A 20619-nucleotide genomic window follows, 5' to 3' on the forward strand; every position below is an offset into this window, starting at 1 on the left:
GGCTCTACCATGCTTTTAGATGTGAGCGTTTTCGGAGAGAGAGAGCATGGGTAAATCTACAGTCTAGCTTTTGCAAATATAATATGGATATATACACCCCATAATTATTTTCAATTGTTGGCTGACCCATATAATTTGAATTGCCTTTATATAGTCAGATTGGTAGAGAAAAGAAAAATATTACCTCTTTAAGACCATTCCAACTGTCAATCATTTGTACTTTGCTGATGTCATCTACTCCGGTGTTAACAGTAAAAACACCTGTATTAGAGTTGTTAAACTGCACAACAAATAAGAAAAAAAAAATCCGATTAAAATAAATTATAAATGCATTTGCATACCATGGGAGCAATTGCTCTGCTTGTTCTGGCAGCTACTTGAACAAGATAGCTTGATTACTTTGCAGAGATATGCACAGTATCTAATAGGCTGCAAGTCTCAATGGACATAACTGGGTACTGGTCAACTACTTTAAGGGAATTGGTCACAAAGGGGTAGGGTATCTTTTCAGAAGAGTTTTTGTGGCAATTCCTCTTCTGTTTTGTAGCCTCTCTGAAGCGGCAGATCTTAGATCATTAGATTTACAACTCACTATGGACGGGTGTTTATGAATAGTAGCTGGGAGTCGAAAAGAGATGAGGCTTTTATCTTCGGTTTCCGCCCAATTGATTAGCAGGAGTTTTTACTTATGGTTGACATCTTATTTATGTTTATACTAGATTTTTGCCTATAGGGAGAGTACCTTCTTCCAGATTATAGGGGCAGATGTGAATCTGCATTTTATATTGAGTTGCATAAATATATAATACCAAATATAACAGTTTATGTAGTTGCCATATTTTACTTACATCTGCAAAAAGGCCAAACTTATCCTTGAACGGAAGCTTTCCAGGGAGAATTGTATTTATAAAATTCAAAAAAGGGTCCTCATAGCCCCACAAAATATCTTTGACCGTACGGTTCATGAAGGGTTCCTCGTTGTATGTTAAAAAGGCACTACTGATGATGAATTTAACAAAACCAGGCAGGTTCTCTGTCATTATTGCCGATGCCTGTGGTGGGAAAGAGTGTTAAAATTGGCAAAATAAACAGGGAACAAAAAGGATCAAACATTTTATATGCCGTTTATCACAAGAGCGTTTATGTACAAGTAATAAAAATAATGAATCTGATTTTTGTAAAACAGAACCCATTGTATGCTGTGTGATACAATTTTAACATTCATGGCTCCCATATGGTGTACACTAATACACCCTACACTGGGTTAAGGAAAAAGTTGGGAGATAGGGCATTGCCTGGATTTTAAGGCTCCTCTCTGGATCATAGGTGTTTCTAAGGTTTTTTTTTTTCTTCTAGACTGGAATTCGCAGATAAATAACAAGGGGGAGTTTTTTTGACCTGCAAAACTGAAGGAAAGATGTTTGTTTTTGAACATATGCCCCATTTCACTGAAAAACGTAACAGAGAACATTGATGATCAATGTACAGCGAAATCATTATGGCTTTTCCTAGAGAAACTAGTGCAGGCTAGTCCCTGTACAGGGTCTTGAGATATTGCAAGAGATGGAACAAGGGAATTGCTCAATATTTCTTGCTAATTTAAAGATACTGTTACAGGGTATCCCCAAGAACAATCAAGATTTGGGCCTTTTTAGAGCGTCTACTTATAAAGCCCTTGAGTACCGACGATGTCCATGAGTTTCTGATACAAATGTTAAATCATGCAGAGTCTTCTCAGAGCATCCAGAGATATGTCTGACACACTTGAGGGTATTTTTTTCATTAATGATACAAGCAATTATTTAAGACGCTCCCTAGGGTATATTCCTACACAACAAGTTGTTAAACTTTGTACTTTATTGGCTGGTTGCCTTACAAAATAACCAGAAAGCCAACACATAAAAATTCTGTTGTTCACGTGGCCTCCAATAAATAAGAAGAAAAAACAACTGGGAAAAGGGTCTTAAAGATATAATCAAAACTCATGTTCCTAAACAGAGTTTGGGGCTATGTGTAGCACCCCCTTCATGGTGAAGATTTAAAGTCCCCGTCACAGATCTAATTGGGCATAACTAACCCCTCATACACACAACAGATTCTATTCAAAAATTAAATAGCTTTCTTACCAAAAGAAGAATGTTTGGCACAATTAAGTGATCCTCTTCTTTTCCCACAGATCTTTCAGGGTCAAAGTGAAAAGTGCGATATTCTACAAATGAGACCGTTTGATTTTCGTGAAAGGTGATATTGAGCTTCTGCTTTTGCTCCCTATAAAGGCAACAAAAAAGTACCCTCTGGTATAAAATTTCAGAAAACAAGACTTGATTTATAATTTCAAATGTATATATTTTTGCAGCTCATTTTGCAGAATGGTATTTGTTCAAGGACACGCTAGCTTCCATACATTGCATTAATTACATAATATTCAATTTTTATACATCTACCATATTGCAGCTTGGTCATGCTTAAATGTGTATAGAGACACCGACTAAACTTCTGTAAGAAATTAGATAGTTTTGGTCAATCAGATAACATTGGAGAATTTATGAAACATTTATATTGTTTTTGAACGTATTTCTACAAAAGGGTGTCAAGGTTAATGAATCAAAAATAAATACAGTATTGAACTATTGCACCTGTAAACATATGGTCCACGTTGCTGGACTCTTGGTTTCTCCCCTGTAACAACTTCCTTGTGGTTTACAACTTCAAAAATATATATGGACATGAAGAAAGGAACTGGGAGGTCTCGCCACATCTCAAATGCAAATCCACTGGAGGGGTCAATACGAACATTCTGTTATAGGGATAGAAAGGTTTAGAGATTAAACAACCTTTGGAGTACAAGATGTTTGATATGACAAGTTCGCAATACAAGTTTGTCCACCAGAATAAATTTATAAAGAACATAAAAGGATATCAAATGAGTATATTCAGAACCCCCTAAAAATGTCACAATAAATATCATGAAATTACCAAAATAAATGCCAACGGTACCAAAGGAATGGTGTAAGCATTCATCCTAACCCTTTAATTATTCTCCTGGCATTAAGGTAATCTGTAAAACACATTTTTCAAGTTGTCAGATCACATAAAACTCACAATTTGTACCATAGATCAGCGTGGCAGGGGAGAGAGATGTGGCATTCCTCTACCTTAAACAGTAATTCTAACATATATATAAGAGTAAGCCTTGAAAATGGCATAAAAACCATATTTCTAGCACAAGAAGCACAAGGAAAATAAAGTGATTTTTTGCCAGTTGCAGAAGCGCGTCAGGCAGAGCTAAGGCTTGCAAGTCAGCGATTATGCATAAATAATAACCTTTGTTACTTTGGCCAGTAATCTCGACACAAAGACTTTTTTTTTTTTACAGCACAATAAATATTTCTGCAACCTTCCCTGAAACCAGGACATTTGTATCAAGGGGGATAGTTTCCCATGGTCATTATCACCCCAGTCTCAGACCTCTCAAAAGTATTGCAACAATTTAATGCAGTGCTTGGCAGAACAACCTTATAAAAAATAAGCACTTGTTTCCGTGCATCGACTACAACTGTTCTTTGGGGAGGCCAGCCACTAACATTTTATTTAAAACTAATAACCACAGGCTTGAATCCAACACTGTAGTGGAGGCAGCCCAACCCAATCGTTTTAGCTGACATATGTAAGAAGATCTATACATTTAGAGAAGTACTGAAAAATATACTTGGTTCCCCCCCCCCCTCCCCAATCGCCGAAAAAAAAACAAACGTACAAAGTAGCAAAAACAAATTTACCACCTTAAGTATAATACACAAAAAAGTAAAGATCTGGCAAGCAGGGATCTGATGATACACACACACACATATATATAAATATACACTGATAAATCTTGTTATCATGGAACCTGTCAGTGAGTGGGATAGACTTGGCAGCAAGTGAACATTTCGTCCTCAAAGTTAATGTGTTAGAACCAGAAAAAAATGGGAAAGCGTAAGGATCTATGCAACTTTGACAAGGGCTAGACGACTGGGTCAGAGCATCTCCAAAACTGCATCTCTTTTGTTCCCGGTCTGCAGAGGTCAGTACTGTTAACCAGTGACAGGGTCATGGGCAGCCAAGGCTCATTGATGCACGTAGGGGGCAAAGGCTGGCCCATGTGGTGAAATCCAACAGACGAGCTCCTGTTGCTGTAACCGCAAAAAAAAAAAAGTTCATGCTGGTTCTGATAGAAAGGTGTCAGAAGACACCCTGCATCACGGCTTGTTTATTATGGGGCTGCGTAGCCGCAGACCGGTCAGGGTGCTCAATGGGCACATGAGCATAAGAACTGGACCACGGAGCAATGGAATAAGGTGGCCTGGTCCGATGAATTACGTTTTCTTTTACATCACGTGGATGACTGGGTGTGTGCGAGTCGATTACCTGGAGAACACATGGCACCAGGATGCACTATGGGGAAAAAGGCAAGCCAGCGGATGCGGTGTAATGCTTTGGGCAATGTTCTGTTGTGAAACCTCGGGTCCTGCTATTCATGTTGCTGTTACTTTGACATGTCTCAACGGGCCAGGGATGTTTTGGCAAAGGGGGAACCTACACAATATCAGGCAGGTAGTCAATGTTTTGGCTGAATGGTGTACACACATACACGCAAAATCACTGAATAGCACCACAGAATGTGTCACTGTTCTAACAGATAGCAATAGAAATAATAGCCACAACACAAGTTGGGCTGGGGACTCTGGCCATAAATAATGCCTTAAACTTACTAAAATGCATATATTTATGGCTCTTGACCCATGCAGAAAAAATTAAAACACTTTCCAGGGCTGGACACCTGAAATGTTGGGGGTACTACCAGTAGTTTATGTGAAAGTGTGTATCTACATTCCAGTAATGTTCCAGTAATGTTGCATTATATTTCTGAAAGCTGCATGTACCTACATGCATAAAAAAATTCCATGACTATCTATAGGTATCTTTGAGGCCAGTAAATATCCTTGTATGATCCATGCTGATTGCAGTGTGCATTAAGCAACTTTTACCAAGAGACTGCAAGAACAAATTGTTTTTATGAAACTGGGTAGAAGAGTAAAGGTCACAAATATACAAGATCAGCAATATTAATGGTTTGGGGCTTTTTGTCTCCATGCTAAATGACATTTGCCATACACGGTCTGACTCATTTCTGCTTACTCTTTATCGTTTATCAGGAAGAAAAATGTGAAAAAACAGTATATATTGTGTTACTGCTGGAAAGTCGTATTATGGGTGGCGTGACCAGTCAAACTTCAGATGTTAAGTTCTGTGGTACTATGCTTAGTCTATTGCAACAACCCAACTAAGGAAATCATGTAGACGAGAACCCTTTGTTAATGTATCATGTGCAATAAAATGTTTTTTCTAAATCTATACATTGGGGTTTGTTTAAACTATGCGTTTGAACTGATGTAGTATAAGTGCACACATTACTTTACCATAGATTTGGTATAGATTTCCTATCATTTTAAACCTACTGGGGTGCAATAATTTGATTAAGTAATAATGTCTTCCACAAGTGGTATGTACTTAAACCTAAACTTTTGCTCCTTGTATTACTGTTGCATTTTTGGATTGTTCCCTGGCAGATATAGATTTTTTTTTTTTTTTTTAAAGTAACGGCCAAAAGGCCTTCTTTCGGTTCTCTGCGCGCTTTACATGTTTCAGGCATTGAATCCCCTCAAGTAGTTTTTAGGTTCCTATAATTATATAGGAATTTTGTTACAGTTTACTATTCCTCACGACAGAATAATTTGTTTATAAAGTATTTAAAATAAATTCCAATATGTAAAAAAGTAACTCTTTTCACTTGTCCTGGCAATTGTTGCGGGAGGCATAAGTGTGTCCATTTAGTTAAAAAATGGTCTGCAGCCACAGGTGCCAAAGACAGCTCAGTGGACATTAAAAGCCAATTTAGTAATTAAGGATTATGTATCAGACCAGCTACAAGGGGCATTTATCAAGACATATGTGAATTTCTCTCTGATTATTCATTCTTTAGGTATATGCATAACAAAATACTCAATTCCAGGGGCAAACAAATTTTATAAATAAAGATGCACTCAAATTAAATAAAAGAGGAAAGAAATTAATTGTGCCACAATAAGCAATAGCAGATAAATGAATACATACATGGCAGAAGAGTGGAGAATGCAGAAAAGTTCCCTAACATTTCTACACAAAGGTCTTTTGTCAAGAGTCTGATCATTATGACGACACTTGATATTCCCCTCCAATAAGTGACAGCTTAAGCAGTCATCCAAGTAAATTTTGTGAATAACATTTTTTTTCTTCAGTGTCCATGGCCTAAACCGGTTACATTAACTTCCCCCAAATTTTACAATTTTATGATACACTGTGCATGTTACCAATATTGCATACTGTTGTAAATTTTGGCCAAGCTGAACCACATTTTCTTTCAATGCCGTTCACACCCAGTGCAGAAGAAACCTGGGCGCCCCATTTAGTTTAATAGCATAACGCTGTATCAATACAGAGTGCATAACTTTTATATGATGCTTCAATCTTCTGGCATGTAGAATCACTAGTTGCGGTAGGGAATTTCTATTCACACATGAACCTCTGAGAAGCCTTAAATGCTGTAGGCAGATAGGGCACTGCTCAAACAAGCCTCGCTACTCATTTCTGCTGACGATTACATTCCTAGGGGAAGAACTCCCAACCCAGAATAAGTTTTTTGGGGGCAAGGGGTGCTGTTAATGTGCAGTCTCTTTAGTCTCTTGATAATTCTTAATTTGATCAAATGTTTGGTTCAATTGTTTTGACACAGATCAGTTAGAACATGACATTCTGAAACGATAATCATTAACAGACTATTTTGCAATATTACGCGGAAAATACTCTAGGAAGTTGTATTAGTACCTGTGAGCAGACTTAAGTGGCTACATACAACCATTCAATAAACTGAATGTAAATTCTGTTTAAACTATAATTTGACTATGCCTTTGTTATTCTAATGTAAAGCACGAGGTATGGGGTTTTGTAGGACATTGGGGTTTATTTGCTAAAGCAGGAGTTGTGGTTTCAACCCCTTATGCTACATTCATTAATAATGGCCAATCCTAATAAGCTTCTGCTGCACAAGGAACCTGGATTGCCCTTACACAGCATAGCTAAATTAGATTTATTTGAAGTCTAAACACATTCAAATATGCATTATACAGGGCCAGCTCATCCTTGCTTGTGCTAAATCTTTATAATGGATGGTGAGCTACATTTAATGAATAAACCCTAATTTGTGATATTAGCTCAAACGTCATTATGCACTATGGAAGTTCAAAACAATACTGTCAGTAACAGGGCACCGTACTGTACTGATAAAAATGGTTTCAATGCCTTGGACTGGATATAGGACTAAGTGGCATGGTCACCCACCCAAGGAACCACCTTGCAACAGCACAGACGCCCACTGAAAATCCCATTTTACGGGACATTTGGGAGGTATGACATGGCTTGGTAAAATCCAAATACAGCATGTCCTACCAAAATACATAGCAATGCATTCTATCTCAGCCACCAAAATCAATCTTCACATGTAAATGAGAAAATAAATGGGGAGGGGGGGGTTGGCAGTCCCCCCCCCATTTCCTCTTTGTGCCATCCAGCAATAGAAAGGGTACACATTGTTTACCAATCTACGCCAGATCTCCCCAATATGCAAATCACGAAAGACTATTTGTGCTCCATAACACTGTTCGCAAATGAGATTCAGAGGGAAGGAGCAGGTTACAAGAAAGAAAAAGGAGAAGGAAATAAACAAATGGTGAGAAAACAGACACATTCTACTTTAAACACTTACGATATACTTCCCCCAAGCACTGAATAAAATCTATTATAAAGCATTGGTTGTTATATTATATTAAGCAGAGTGTGTAGCACAAAATCCTGGCATTGGTAAGGTTAATTAACCCTTGAGGACTAAGGTCCTTTTCTATTTTGGTGTTTTTTACCCATACGGACCAAAGCATTTTTAGTGCTTTTGCTACATCTTTGTTCAGCCGTGTTCTCTCTCTCTCTCTCTTGTTTAGAACTACTCACACAAACAATACTATATACATACATATTTGTGCATATTCAAGAATATATTATATATTATATATATATATATATATATATATATATATATATATATATATATATATATATATTCCTTTACAAGAGATTGTGAGATAAAATACAGTGAAGAGTCTTCCAGATGTTGTCGACTACAGCTACCAAAAAGTCAACTAAGCAAGCCGTATGCTGGCTGAACACCACTGGATTAGTAGCTCTACAACATCTAGGGTTCCTTGCTGGCTACCCTAGAATGTTTGTCTATTTATGGGTTTGAACAAAAACCCATGGATAACATTTGATATTTATCAATTGCAAATTATGTTGGTCCCTAGACTCCCTAAGATTCCCTAAGTGTGAAATGTAGATAATTCACGGACTGATGCTGAAAATGTTTGTTTTGCCTTGCACTTTCCCCAATAATGTCTCAACCAGCATGTCTGTTGAGCAGCATTGCCATTTTTTTTTGTGTGTGTGTGGGGGGGGGGATCTTTAGCAGGTGAACATTTGCTATCCTTTTGTCAAAATGTATTCTGAAGGGTCAGACCTACTGAGTTTTACTTGCAATTACAGCTGAACTTCTTCGCCATAATAAGTGTGTTAATGTGGGGTGACTTTTAAACATCACCCCACAGTTTTGACTGTACATTATTGTGGAGCAGCACAAGTCCCAAAGCATTTGTGAGATTTGGGATACAGGGCAAGAATGGGTTATTTGCCAAACATCAATGACAGCATAGGCTGTTCTGACGGAGAATGACCTCTGGAGAGTTTAGGGAAGCTGACCTAGTGCAAACAGGGAAACACAAAAACCATGTTGTACACAAAATAGGTTTTTAAATAAGTTTTAGATAAGAAAAAAAAGACCAGTCCAAAGATGTAGGAAAATCCCACTAAACTAAAAATTTACAAATACGCCCAGTAAACATGTCTGAAACGGACATTGAGGGGCACTTCAGTGTCCCACACAGGATGCTCAACAAGTAATGCATATTAAAATATATGCAAAAGAAAGGAAATAGCTTCTATGGATTCCAATGAACATGAGGATCACCTCCCTCAAACACTTGCAGACCCAGCTGGAGCTAAATGGCAGCAAGTATATCATGTGGCAGAAGATCTCTTCAGATGACCAAATGCTTCCATGCAAACATTTAATGCATAAGATAGGCGAGTGGTCCCTTTAATGTGAGGAATTACTTTGAGAATGTTGGCCAATAGGAGCCTTGCAGATTTCCAGAACGGAACTAAAAGCATCAGGAAATGCCACGTATCCAGTATATACCCTAAGGATACAGGCTTCAGTTTCTTTCTATCAACACAATAATTTGTGGCTTTACAGAAATGATGGACGCCTAGTTCATACAACATTTTTGAAGAGTACATCAAGAAATCAGAAACTAGCCTATGCAGCACATAATACATGTGAAAATAGATAATTAACTTACTGAATTATTCAGCTTCAAGTATGAGTAAGCAGAATGGATTCAAATATATACTTGTTATTAAGAAAGTTTTTCTGATAACCAAAAAGCAGCTGCGGAAGTTCTCTAATGACATACTTACCAATATTTGAAGAGTGAATGAGTTGTACGAATTAACGTACTTGAAAATGTACCGCAACCACTGCCCCAAAACTCTGCTCGCTCTGTCCAACCCCGCCCCCCATTATTAAGATTCATCTAGTTATTACGGTGCAGATTATATCACCAAATTTCCACCAACACTACCATACATTCTTGGTATGTGGTAGATACATTTGAAACACATCATCTTGAGGACATTTTTTATTATTATTTAAAACAATACTAAATAGTGCCTCTGAGTTAAACAAGGCCCCTGGGAATCAGCACAGCTAAATGGACAGGGAGCATGTATGTGTGTTTTTGATTGGGGGTATGTAAATGCAGGGGCAGGAGACCCTAGGGGATAAAGGGTGCCCTCTGGGTGACCCCGGGCACTGTCACTTTTCCAGAGGCAGCCGACAGACTTACCTGCTTCCCACCCTCCCTCCCTAATTTTATGAACTAACTTTCTTTTGTCACAGCTGGCAGCTTGTGTGTCCTTGCCGATCTAGTTTTGGTAAGTGATGGAGTTTGGATGCTGGTGCGAAGGAAGGCTCAATCCTCCCCTGGCCTCTGGTGTTTTTTTGTTTGGACGAGGGGGGGGGGGGGGTGAGTATCTGGGGTCTGGATTGTACAGTGGCGAGCGGCCGGCAAGGATGGGGTTAATTCAGTTCCTGTGTTGGTTATGTTTGAATGTATTATGGATTATGTGTTATATATATTTGTATTTAGTATTTATTGTGTGGTTTATTGTGTATTCATGTTTATTGGTTTATGGTGTTTAGGCCAACACAGTGTTTGTGGTTATTGTTAATAAAAATATGCTGTGGCCTATTTTACCCAATTTCAGTCTCCGTGTCGTTAATTGGTGGGGTTTAGGCGGTAGTTGGTTTGTGGTGCACGGTACACACTCCCTACATACATGTGATAGAGTGAGTTATTCTAGTCCCTTTATGCCCAAAACAGTAATAATATGGATAGACTAGGCAAAATACACACATATACTGCCCTTACAAATACCTGCTTGCCCCCACACACACTTGCTGTCTCATATTTGCTTTTCTCTCTCCTATTCTTTATCTATCCCTATCTCCCTTATCTCCTCATCTCTCATTATCTCTTTCCTTTCTCACAATCATCTACCCCCCCCCTCCTTTTTTCTTTAAATCATGTGGCGGAAGAGAGGTCTGTTTCTTCAGAGTATTATTATTTTTATCTTTCATATAGCGCCAAACAATTTATGCAGCGCTTAATACAATACATAAATTCAAGGGATTACGAGACGAGAATTGATAGACTAAGACAAACCGATACATTAGGTGGAGAGAGCCCGGCTCACAAGCTTACAATCTTGAGGAAATGGGGTGACAAACATAAGGCACAGAGAAAGGGTGAGAGGTAGTGTGGTGGTTGTATCAATGACAAGGAAGTTCTAGCAGCTCAGATGGTATGCTCTGCTTTAGTGCTGAGCGGCAGGATATGACATCATTAGGGAGTCTGAAGCAGAAGTCAACAGAGCTCGCTAGGCCCTGAAGTTGACACCCTCAACTGATGATTTCCCAGGACAAGCTTCCAATTACCGAGAAAAATTGGACACTGGGCGACGATGTAATATGTAATGAGCCTCCACTAACCCCCTTCTGTCACAGTAAATTCACCATTAAATGGAAAGCCCCATTATTTTCCCCAAACATCTTTTCATAATGCATTGTTCGAACCCCTATGAGCTTACTTTATGTTTCACAATAGTACATAGAACAATGCTGTCATACCAAATATGCGAAAAAATATCAAATATGAAAAAAAAGTTCCTATATTTGTTCGCAATAGCAAAAACTCTCCTAGTTATCAATCTGTGGGATTGCTGCCCTGTGCCCTATCAAGTATAAAGGCAACGCTGGTCTTGTCAGTGGAATGTGCTGAAATCTTGCCGCAGCCCATGCAACAAAGGCAAAGCATGATTCAGTGTTACTGCTCCCCCGCACACATTGCGGGCAGACCCAGATGTGACAACACAGTTCCTGTTGTGCTGCCAAGGGAGCCAAAGTCTGTAATTGCATAAGAAAATAGTGCCATTCTTCAATAAATAAATTATATATACACACACACACACACACACACATCCCTCATTATTGTAAGCTTGTGAGCAGGGCCCCCTCCGCCTAATGTATCAGTTTGTCAATTCTCGTCTTGTCATACCCCTTGAATATATGTATTGTATTAAGCGCTGCATAAATGGTTGGCGCTGTATAAATAAAAGATAATATATATCTCATTGAACTTTGGGCACACCTCAAACTAGTTAAAATTACTAGACGTGCAGGATATTATATTCTTTGTAAATTAAACAAAATAAAAATTGATTAGCAAAGTAATTTTTTTGTATTAGATTATATTACTGTAGGTAGCACATTAAGAGTTTTAAATGGTAAAAACTAGTAATTACTGTTCGCTTTACATGCTTACAAGGTTATGCAATTGTCCTCTATAAGGTCTGAGAAGGCTGGTGTAGTTTTAGATCTTTGTGGCAGTTAGTTCTTTTCCTGGTGAGGTGGGGGAAAGAATCTAAATTGCTGTAATCTTCGTACCAGAGAGCCATTGGACCATATGCTGCTGTAATGAAAAAGTCTTGAGAAAGCTTTTCTGTTTCGGCATCACTATGTGACAAGAGAAAGCTGAATACCCGGTTACACAAATGTCAAGGCGATATTTCAAAAATTGCTTGAAAAAGGAAAAAAATTATAATGCTCTCTGGAAGCAACTCGTAGGTCAACAGCGAAGTTCCAGTTGGTTAACAGATGATTTCTGTAAACACCGGGCTTCAAGCAAGGCTGATAATCAACCAGATCTTTTTATACAGCCTGTTCTATTTTTTTTTCATCATATCTACATAATGCATTAGAGACGTTCATTTCACAGCTTCAAATCAAAAGGATGTTCACAATTTGAGCGAATCAGGCGGTCTTGCATTTCTTCGAATTCACATTAGCCTTTTATCTGACATCTTCTGACATCAGAGGCTAACAAATAGGATTCTGCCGCAGAAATTTAAACTGAGATAGAGAAAGCATCTTGTATAATTAGATGAAGTGAACAACACTGATAATCTTACTATGGCACCTGTCACTGGGTGGGATATATTAGACAGCAAGTGAACATTCCATCCGCAAAGTTTATGTGTAAGAAGCAGGAAAAAAATGGGCAAGCGTGAGGATCTAAGTGACTTTGACAAAGGCCAAATTGTGATGGCTAGACGACTGGGGCAGAACATCTCCAAAACCGCAGCTCTTGTGGGATGTTCTCGGGCTGCAGTGGTCAGTACCAAAAGTGGTCCAAGGTAGGAAAAGCGGTGAACAGGTGACAGTGTCATGGGCAAGCAAGGCTCCTTGATGTACATGGGAGACAAAGGCTGGCTTGAGTGGTCAAATACAACAGATGAGCTACTGTAGTTAAAATTGCTGAAAAGCTTAATGCTGGTTCTGATAGAAAGGTGTCAGAACACACAGTGCATCACAGTTTGTCGAGACCAGTCAGGGTGCCCATGCTAACCCCTATCCACTGCCAAAAACGCCTACAATGGGCATGTGGGCATAAGAACTGGAAGAAGGTGGCCTGGTCTGATGAATCATGCTTTTTTTTTTTTTTCACATGGATGGCCAGGTGCGTGTGCGTCGCTTACTTGGAGAACACACAGCACCAGGATGCATACATAGAGACCACACCTTACAACTTACAGGACTTAGGCTAGGTTTCCACTTGGTTTTTTTTAGCTAAAAACGCCAATAGCGCCACCTGGTGTTTTTTTAGTGAAAAAACGCAGCAGCCAGATGTTAGCCGTTCTTCAATAGGAAATCGCAGAATGCCATATCCACTTGGCGTTTTTTTGTTTGGCGTTTTTTCAGTCCTCTTTGGCGTTTTTCTGCTTTTTTGGGCTCTGTGGCAGTTTTTCAAAATCGCAGCATGTTGACACTGGCGTTTTTTGCAAGGAAATCTTGGCGTTTTTCTCCAATAGAAGTCTATGGGAGAGAAAAAACGCCATGAAAAAGCCATGTGGGTTTATTGCCTTGGCGTTTTTTATGGCGTTTTTTCCACAGTTACAATGCAGAGGATGGACCCAGTATCTGTGTGTCCTACGAGAAATAGGCTGGAAACAAACAGTTTCACACAAAACAAAGTTCATATTGAATTCTACACCATTTGGAACAAACATGCCATTACAAACAAACATACGCGACGCATCAACTGGATCCTGCGTGCCAAAAGCAACAGCAAACAATTTGCACCATCATTTGGGGCCAATCTTCCTAGAGGAGCAGACATTCGGAATAAAGCAGGCCTTACAAACCACAGAAAAGAGACAAAAGGGTCCGCCAGGGGCGTTTAAGTAGAACTCTACCAAGTAAATGACATCAGGGGGCAGATACTTGCCATTTATCCTAATCCCTTTTAGCTGGGTGAAACTTCTAACTTGTAAAGGCTGGAAAAACTGCCTAAGGTCAAAAAAAGCAATTTCCACAGAAAGGCTAAAACGCCAGAAAAAACTCCAGAAAAAAACGCCAAAACGCAGGAAAATGCAGTGGCAGTTTTCTTGGCGTTTTTCATCAAGAAAAAAACGCAGGACAAAAACCCAAGTGGAAACCTAGCCTTAAAAGGATCTGCTGCTAACATCTTGGCGCCAGATACCACAGCACACATTCAGAGGTCTAGTGGAGGTCATGCCTTAAAGGGTCTGGGCTGGTTTGACAGCAGAAAGGGGACCTACAGAATATTAGGCAGGTGGCCATATACATGTTATGTATCGCCACCTCTTCTTTTAAGTACTTGTTTTGTCTGCGTTTCTGGTCGTAGTGGCCTGAGCAGCATCAAGTTTATAACCCAATCCCCCAAATAATGCAATAAAGTTAAGTTACACAGATGTGTTCATCCGAAGTGTTTTGAAATAATCATGGAAGAGCAAATGCAATCCAGACACTGGGTCGGATTCGGTTCCCAGACAGCATTATATTTGCAACACTCTAAACAGCTGGACACAGTTTCACAAGAGGCTACCTATACTAAGGATTTCTCCATAGAGAACTTGGTACACATACTAAAAGTGCAATTCAGCAAAAATAAGCAGGGCGCATGTACAAGGGTGACATGAAAATCCTCCGATCTAGCACCCATTAAACCATACAGCGATTAATCTAATGAAAAATTAAACTGGTTGGCACACTGGTCATAGAGTTGCCCATAGCTGCCACTAGGCATTCGGATTTTGATACAAAAAAAAAATTTGATTTTGCAAACAAAATTAAGCTTATTCCAAAACTTAGTAACCATTTAAATAGGCTTTTCATGTGGTCATTTCATTAAGTGTTTTGTAAGAAGGAGGTTGTAGAACTGGAGCAGAAAATGAACCGATCAAACAGCACATTTTAATAGATATTATCCACACGAGCTTGCAACACAATATGCAGCGCCACAAGCCTACAGTATGTAACAATACCCTCCTTTCAGCAACGCCGGCTGCCGATCATTCGATGCTGAGCTGTACCACATGCCTATAATAACATTATAAGTAGAAATCCTAAATTAAAGGAACAGTCTAGGATTTAAGAAAAGACTGAAGGAGTGTATATTTATGAGTTTACGAATACAATAACATGATGGCCTTATCAAGAGTACAAGCCTTATAAATACAGTTAAAGAAAGGCTTTCAATGAGATGACAATTAAGCCCCTTGACGTACATTGATTGAGACACTAATGAATAGTTCCCTCCTAGAACAATTGTCTTATGCACAGAACTGACCGCTTGTCCTACATTTACTGTATATTTATCTTTACTAGTCCGGATTAATGTAGGTCAGGCAATCAGTGCTACAGCGGTCTTAAGAAAGCGGTAGAGAAAGTAAAATAAAAAACAAGATCACAGCTCACTATTTGTAGTCAAGAATAGTATGCCTCCACATAATACACAAAAGGGTGTCAATCAACGACATCCGCACCAAGAGGACCATGAAAAGGGTTCTCATATGTAGTGACAGAATTCAACAACAAAAAAAGGAAGACTACAAAGTCAAATATAATCTTGCTCCGAACTTTATGTTAGCCACAATAATGACATGTGCAGCTAATGGATCCTGTGTATAGGCTCCATCAACCATTTGGCAACCATTAAAATAAAACGTTTAGAGCAATGGCAATGGATATCAACGAGAGCGAGCAAATTCTAAATACTGTCATGTTAAACCAATTAGAGTCTCTAGATAATTTTGATGCCACACACATTCTTTCATGCTCTCTTCCCTAAAATATAATGTCATCCAGTCATATGACCAGTTTCAAAACTAGTTTAATTTGATGAGTGATCCAAAAGGTCACACTGGAGCCTGAGCATCATGTGCTCAGGAACTGAAGCCAGAGAGTATTCCCATTAACAGCCCCATGAAGAACAACGTTGTGACCCATTGAGGATATACTATTTCCATACACAGTCAAAAGAGGCAGCTTCTATCAGTCCTATAGGTCACTAAATACCTAGAAGAAGAAAGGAGAAGGATAGGCAATGTGGGTAAACTCCTAAATAGTAGGATGGTAGGATTATAAAAAGTCTACAATTAAACTTTTCTAGCCGCAGGTTTAGGCCACACATATATCCATGAAGTTACCAACATAGTTCATGCACACATGTGAAGATATGAAAAAATTAAAAAAAACAAGTACTGAAAGGGACATTAGTTATCAGATGCACTTTAATAAATATGACTTTTAACAGGTCCCTTTAAATTTATGTGGTGTCTCTCTTGCAAGTGCTGAATGGCCCTGTATCCACACTTCAGCTAGTTGCTGGTGTCCAACAGTTTACCAGTCATTGGAGAGATTTCAGAAGGAGACTGCAGAAGTTTGTTTTTTGCCTTTTTAAACACATTTTAAACAAAATTCACAAGATACTTTATTAAAGGGACAGCTTAATGTCCAAAGAAAATGCACTGTAGTCATGCAGCAAAACAAGTACACGCTTTGGGTTATTCCTCATACTACTCCTAATATAACAATGTAAAGATTTACCAGCTAAACTATTAAAAATATATTTTTCCTAAATGGTCCTTCATTGCTGTTGCTCCACCCAAGACCAAGATGCATAGACCTAAGTTGGTGGCTCACCAACCTATACCTGATGTCTAAAAGCACATAACAGCTCCCTCCTGCCATAAAATGACATGTTCCTATGTCCAGTTCACTCCTGTGGCTCAAATCCAAGACTGGTCATACTCATGTAAAATTTGGATTCAAGTCTGAGTGGTCCATTAACTAAAGGGACAGTTGACAGGAGAATGTGTAGAGGAGTTGAGGTTTTCACTCTGACTTCTCTGTACATCATAAATGGTCAACCCTGAAGAACTTCTGCTGCAAGCTGGCCCAGTATAATGCATCACTGGGATTTAACATTGCCTCACTCACTGACGTGTTCGTTAAGGCTAGCTCAGCCCTTACTGCAGAAATATGCCAGTGTTAGAATTGTGGATTGAATTCCCCTAATTCACTATACAATCTTTTTTTAATAAACCCAAAACTTTCCATGTGACTCAATGAAATACAGGTGTTCTCTACATGGATTCTGCACCTGGCCAAGACAGATAATTTATAGCACTTGCATAGGGCAGTACATTTTTTGTTAATCATCATATTGCTTTATTAAATGTTTATACTGTCTCTTTGTTGCAAAGAAAGATCTTCAATGCATTTTAGCACACCAGGCAGGTTATTTGACAAGTGTATTTTTCACCCATCATTTATTGCATATATAATTCCAAAGCTGCCCTACCTGATAATTACGTTTAACCTCTGGGAATCTAAATATATAGTAGCACTAACTAAGAACTGTAGCCTGATCTCATTTCAAGTCACCTGAAGGTCCTATTTTAAGGTAAAAAGTATTGATCCTTAAGCCTCGAATACGTCTTTTGCAGAGCTAGACGACATTTCTATAGCCTGGGAGGGGTCCTTCACAAAACAGCGAATCCGCCAAATTTACCAACACACTCATCAATGATGAAAAGGTAGGAGTAGCACAGTTAAATGCATGACTAAAAGAAGGTGTAGAACAGGATCAACACTGAAAACATGAAACATTTCTCTGCTTTGTCATAAACCAGTTTCCTAATTATGCAAATATTACTGACGCTGAATCTCACCACTATGGTGTGATCGCCCGGAGGCACGGTTATTGGATGTAGGCTGTTCACAGACACAAATATAAATATATATATTATATTATTCTACACCTATTGGCTCAAAAGCCCCACATACACAAACCAAGATCTGTCCAAAACATTGTTGCAACTTAATATGATGTGTCCTTGGCCAATGCTCTTGTTTGCCTGACTTATCATTTTTGTTTGTTCTGTTGTAGTCAAGCATGCTGTCCGAGCTGCAGTCCTCTGACAAAAATGTCCATTTTTTTTTTTCTTTTAATGAATTAGTCACGCTGTACCCAAGTTCTCCACTATATTTGCTTTGTGTAATGTACTTAGAAGAGAAAGTTTGTAATCGTACTTTTGGCTTTTATGTAATTGAAGATCTTTGCGCTTTAGCTAGGAAACACCTGGGAATTACGCTGGTCACCCACACTTTTAAATACTTGGAAACTAAACACACACAGCCCTTCCGAATGACTCAGAACTCAAACACATAACTACTTTCTGTGCACAAGTATGGCATACACATGAAGAATCAACCTTCTGTGCTAAATTCTTCAAATATATTCTAAACTATCAAGGAAATTAAAGGATGTCATGTGTATACAATACCAGCTTCAACTATACATTAATATGGGTAACCTATGGACTGGTGTCACAATAAGGATCATTTTATATTGGGTATATAATTGGTCCTCTTTTTCTAAATGGCCATTAGAAGAACTCAATCTCTATTCACTTTCAAAAGTAATGTAGGTACTGAACTAGGAGCTTCAATCTCTGCTAAACGGGTCAGAGCATTCAACAAGCAGCTCTAACATTCCTAGTTGATTTCTCATGGACTAAAATAGCCTATGTCAAAAGACGATCTGACGAATTTATACGGACAGCTGTACTGTCAGAGACCATCCCTGCACCGAGCAACAGGTGAGCATCGGCAGGTAAGTTTTATTCTTCCCTGTTCACTTTTAAGAGATTGATTGTGAAAAGTCACAATATTTTACACTGAAACGCAAAGTGGAGGAAGAAAAGGGTGTGTTGGACTATCTATTTTTGAGATGTGGCTGGGCTTCTGTTCATTGATACCTTTGTGAATAGTATAGCACAGTATATGGAAAAATAAAGACCTCAGTCTCTAGCCTAAAAAAACCCCCCCACATTGATGTATGTGATTCCTATGAGTCTCAGTTTTGATGTAATGTAAAGATCAGATGTAATGTAAGAAAAAAAAAAAAGTTTTACTTTACGGAGAGGGCGGTAGATAAATGGGACAGCCTCCCAACAGAGGTGGTAGAGGCTTATACATTGAGGAGATTTAAAAAATGTTCAAGTAAAGATAAAGCTATCCTGAATCTAAGAGAAGACCAAGGACTGATTGAGGTTTGAGTCTTTATATCAGAACCATCTTTTTCCCCTTCCATGATACTGGTGTCCTCATGCTTTCTCCAAGTGATTATAGCAAAGGATATTAGTGCTCCTAATATCAGATCCCCCCCCCCCCCCAAATAAGCATCCCTAATGGCAGACTGGCTAATAAAGTCATTATCACACAATACTCATAGGCTACTGATCCACTCGCTGGCCAGTAGCACAGGTATCACTAGTTCATTAACACTTTCCTCATGCTTTCACTATACCTGTCCTGCTCACCAGGTAGCCGGAGACCAATAAACGTGAAGCACACAGGCTACTGATAAGCAGCCTGTCATTTCCTACAGCTCAAGAGCTGATTTCCTGGGATTAAGATAGTGAATGCTGTACATTAAGCCCTTCAGCAGGTACACTTCACTGCTTTCAAGCTGTCTGGGGTGGAAAAAGCCAACTTCTGAACCTGCTACACATGAAAAGTGTAAGAAGCCACTTAAAGGGGCTAACACTATTTCTGAAAGGTTACTGCCTATGGTAGCAAAATGATTTAATATATAGAACCCCAAACATATAATGCACTATATATATATATATATATATACACACACACACACACATATTATATATATATATATATATATATATATATATATATATATATAGGAAGTAAACATTTGTATGCCTGCAGGGGACGTGGAAATTAAAATGCAATATTGCTGCCAACAAATTCAGTTAAGTAATTGTAAAGTGAAGATGCTCACTCGCGTCTGTCTCCTAATGGGTTAAGCGGGACACTGGTGGGAGGCTTATCCGGGGTAAACTCAGGACAAGGCAGCGCTTGTCCCCACCGGCTCAGGCAAGCCGACGTGTTAAAACATAACGGTGACAGTAGCCAGCCGAGCCGCTGCGAGCCCAGCATTAATTCTAACACCATCTGCCGGGAAGCGAATGCCAGAATAAGCGTACCTTCTCCACTTGTTGATCCATAATCACCGGGACCAAGAAGACCAGCAGGGTCCCAAAAGCCACCAAGAGCAGCCCAATTGCCCCTAGGATGATAGGCTTCCAACTTCTCGCCATGGCTCAGAGGGGCTGAGGGGCAGCGTAAACAAGGGGTAGCGATTGGCGGCAGATAGCCTTTCCTCTCGGCGCTCTCACATCAGCAGACATCCCGTGAGGGAGTTTTATTGTAAGGGGCAGGTAAAGGACCGCCCCACGCAAAGCTCACTCGCTGTTATGACAAGCTGCGAGCGCTCACCCCACTCCAGGGGCATCCATCACTCCAATAGACTCCGTGTGTACAGAGCCCCACCCGAGTGGAGGAGGCCGTGGCCCGGCCCAGCAGCGTGCTCGTGGGTAATGTAGTCCGGCTGCACAGCGTGGAATTCAACGCTTTCCGGACTCGTTTGT

The 20619-nt window shown here is 39.3% G+C and overlaps 1 protein-coding gene across 1 annotated transcript in view; it reads right to left on the bottom strand.

Moving 5' to 3' along the window:
* The window catches only part of SCARB1 (scavenger receptor class B member 1), a 32184-nt gene extending 11895 nt beyond the window's left edge, over positions 1-20289 (bottom strand). Inside the window, exons 1-6 of the mRNA XM_089491037.1 lie at positions 20176-20289; positions 4353-4407; positions 2637-2799; positions 2127-2268; positions 849-1052; positions 185-280 (exon numbers count right to left, since the gene is read on the bottom strand). Coding sequence (XP_089347163.1) covers positions 185-280; positions 849-1052; positions 2127-2268; positions 2637-2799; positions 4353-4407; positions 20176-20289 — 774 coding nt within the window. The remainder of the gene's footprint in view (positions 1-184; positions 281-848; positions 1053-2126; positions 2269-2636; positions 2800-4352; positions 4408-20175) is intronic.
* Positions 20290-20619: the final 330 nt, after the last annotated feature.

Source organism: Sceloporus occidentalis, unplaced genomic scaffold (genome assembly GCF_023333645.1).
Source record: "Sceloporus occidentalis isolate IW3139 unplaced genomic scaffold, rSceOcc1.0.p SCAF_48, whole genome shotgun sequence".
Classification (NCBI taxonomy): domain Eukaryota; kingdom Metazoa; phylum Chordata; class Lepidosauria; order Squamata; family Phrynosomatidae; genus Sceloporus; species Sceloporus occidentalis.